The sequence below is a fragment of the Anopheles aquasalis genome, chromosome Y, assembly GCF_943734665.1.
Source record: "Anopheles aquasalis chromosome Y, idAnoAquaMG_Q_19, whole genome shotgun sequence".
In the NCBI taxonomy this organism is placed as follows: Eukaryota; Metazoa; Arthropoda; class Insecta; order Diptera; family Culicidae; genus Anopheles; species Anopheles aquasalis.
This window is the reverse complement of record NC_064879.1, coordinates 5,138,826-5,141,325: the sequence shown is the minus strand read 5'-3', so window position 1 is coordinate 5,141,325 and position 2,500 is coordinate 5,138,826. Positions and strand designations below refer to the sequence as shown.

Genomic DNA, 2,500 nt, shown 5'->3' with positions numbered 1-2,500 from the left:
GAATTGACAGGACGCTTCGTGTCCGTTTTCCCTCCATTTTAACATTTTTCATCCCATTTCTAAAGTGAAGGCACGCCGTTGGCCGGTACAGCGCAGATTCGTGATTTAGTGAGTGTTAATTCCGAGCAAATTGTGCAGTCCACGAACGGCTGCACTACTTCAAAGAGGATGGCAACACGAAAGAACGCCACAAACGCAGGTCCCGCTGCGAAGCGCAAAAAAGCCGGCAACAAATACCAGATGCCGGAGTCGATTCCCCTTGGAACGATTTTAACGGACAACCAAAAGGGCCAATGGAAGATAGGGCCATCGATCGGAATCGGAGGGTTTGGTGAAATCTATGCCGCGTATAACATTGCGGAATCGGTTCCCAAACATTTTGACTCATATCCTTACGTGGTCAAAATTGTAAGTTGATGAGAATTGTTTGTGTGGTGGTGCTGTCCAGTTTGCTCACTTCATGCCTTCACTTGCAGGAACCACACGAAAACGGCCCCTTGTTTGTTGAGAAAACGTTTTACATGAAAAACTGCCAGTCGAAAGATATCGAGAAACATCGAAAGCGATATAAGCTGAAACATCTCGGGATCCCGCATTACGTTAGCAGCGGAACACACGACCTGAACAATATCAAGCATCGTTTCCTGGTAATTCCACGCTATGGAGAGAGCCTTCAGACGATGCTTCTACGTCACGACAAATGCCTTCCACTGCAAGCCGTGTACCGCATAGCGCTCCAAATGCTGGACGTGCTCGAGTTCATCCATCTGTGCGGTTACGTGCACACCGATTTAAAGGCAACGAACATTCTGTTCGTCGACAAAGCCTATGACCGGGTGTGCCTGGTAGACTATGGTCTCGCCACCAAATGTGATGCACTTGACATCTTCAAGCCTGACCCAAAGAAGAAGCACAATGGCACCATCGAGTACACTTCCCGTGACGCCCATCAGGGCGTATCGACGATGCGTGGTGATCTGGAGGTTTTGGCCTACAACCTGGTTGAGTGGGCCGGAGGAAAATTGCCATGGAATGAGGAAAAGATCCTCAAAGACTGCAACAAGGTGCAGCATATGAAAGAGGCATCAATGGGAGACGAGACACCGACCGATTTTGTGAAGCGCTGCTTTGCAAAAAGTCAAATTCCACCAAAACCGTTGGCCGATTTTATTCAGCTTGTTGTCAATATGCGTCATAATGCAGCACCAAATTACACCAGCTGTTCACAACTTTTTGACAAGGCTCTAAAGCAACTTGGCGTTTCCAGGGTAGGAAATATGGGTCTCACAGTACCAAACTTACCGCCAGACAGTCCGTCCACATCCGGACCGCTTGTTTTAAAAAAAAACAACGATAAGCGAAAGAATATCACAGCGACTCCGAAAAAGGACACTCTTCCCGATACGGAACCCAACACACCAGAAACTTCGCCATCAACGAGCACCAGAATTACTCGATCTAGTATAACATCAACAGTTGCATCGAACGGCCCGATTGCAGGGGGCACTAGTTCGAAATCATTATCGCGCGTAAGCGTCCAGGTTGGAACGCCCAAGAAAAGTCGGCGAGGCGTGCCGCCGCATACTGAGTATTCACCAAGAGTGGTAGTGGTAAAAATCAATATTGATTCCTATTTGAACCTAAATGCACCACGCAGCTCTCGGCAGACAACACGACAAAGCAGTGAGAGTGATAAACGCGATGTGATGTCAGACGAAGATATCACGTTGCATGTGACGGAATCGAGTGATGAGGGCGACGTATCTCAATCGATTTTCGATTAATCCTTAGCAACCCGACGATAAAGTTAATGGATTACATACCCTGTGGGAAGTTATTGAACTGTTATGAATTTTTGAATTGTTCTCGATCGCCGGCATTGTAATATGCAAAGAGAAAATAAACGATCAAAGGCGTACCTGGCTTTTGTAGGAGTACTCACTGCAGCAGCATCCCCAATCGAACAGTTAGTGTTAATTTTTGTTGCAAAATGGATCGTTCGTTGTAAATCATTGGCAGCAAAGATGAGGCCATCCGGATTCAAGATCGATCGGTATCCAAGACGTGATAACTATGGTAATGTGAGTTTAAACATAATCCGCCTCCTTTATGATCTCTTTATTGCTGGCCCTTTCGTGTCAAATGCGACAGATTAGCGAACTGCGCTCACAAGCAGCGTTCTAGAGCATGGAACGAATTCACATGAGGGCGTCCCATCGCTGCTTGAATAGGGTTTGAGATGCTTTGATTGCAAGAATTGCTTACTACATACTGCTCTAAACTCCAAACTGCCTTCACCACCGATCTAAGCCGTCCTGAGCGCCACTCAGGTCCTAGTAGGGCAGAACTGGTTCGGACTCTTCTTCCGCTATTACTTTGATATGTTCACTACGTTGTGAAAGATGTCCGTGCAGTCTTGGTCTAGAAGTAGGTTCTCCACTTGCTCATCCGAGAGACCATCCTTCGCAGGGTCCGAGCGCTGGAAGAGAAAAAAATCGCT

The 2,500-nt window shown here is 47.0% G+C and overlaps 2 protein-coding genes across 3 annotated transcripts in view; one reads left to right on the top strand and one right to left on the bottom strand.

Moving 5' to 3' along the window:
• The first annotated feature begins 76 nt into the window (after nt 1-76).
• On the top strand, nt 77-1,918 carry LOC126579621 (nucleosomal histone kinase 1-like). The gene is made up of 2 exons (XM_050243099.1): nt 77-408; nt 477-1,918. The coding sequence occupies exons 1-2, from the start codon at nt 169-171 to the stop codon at nt 1,782-1,784; spliced, it is 1,548 nt and encodes a 515-aa protein (XP_050099056.1). The 5' UTR covers nt 77-168; the 3' UTR covers nt 1,785-1,918.
• A 164-nt stretch (nt 1,919-2,082) lies between these two features.
• LOC126579850 (uncharacterized) overlaps nt 2,083-2,500 on the bottom strand; it is a 3,961-nt gene continuing 3,543 nt past the window's right edge. For both annotated transcript variants that reach the window (XM_050243501.1, XM_050243502.1), the window contains one exon: nt 2,083-2,500. This exon is cut by the window's right edge and continues 1,084 nt beyond it. In XM_050243501.1, coding sequence (XP_050099458.1) covers nt 2,372-2,500 — 129 coding nt within the window. In that variant the 3' untranslated portion in view covers nt 2,083-2,371.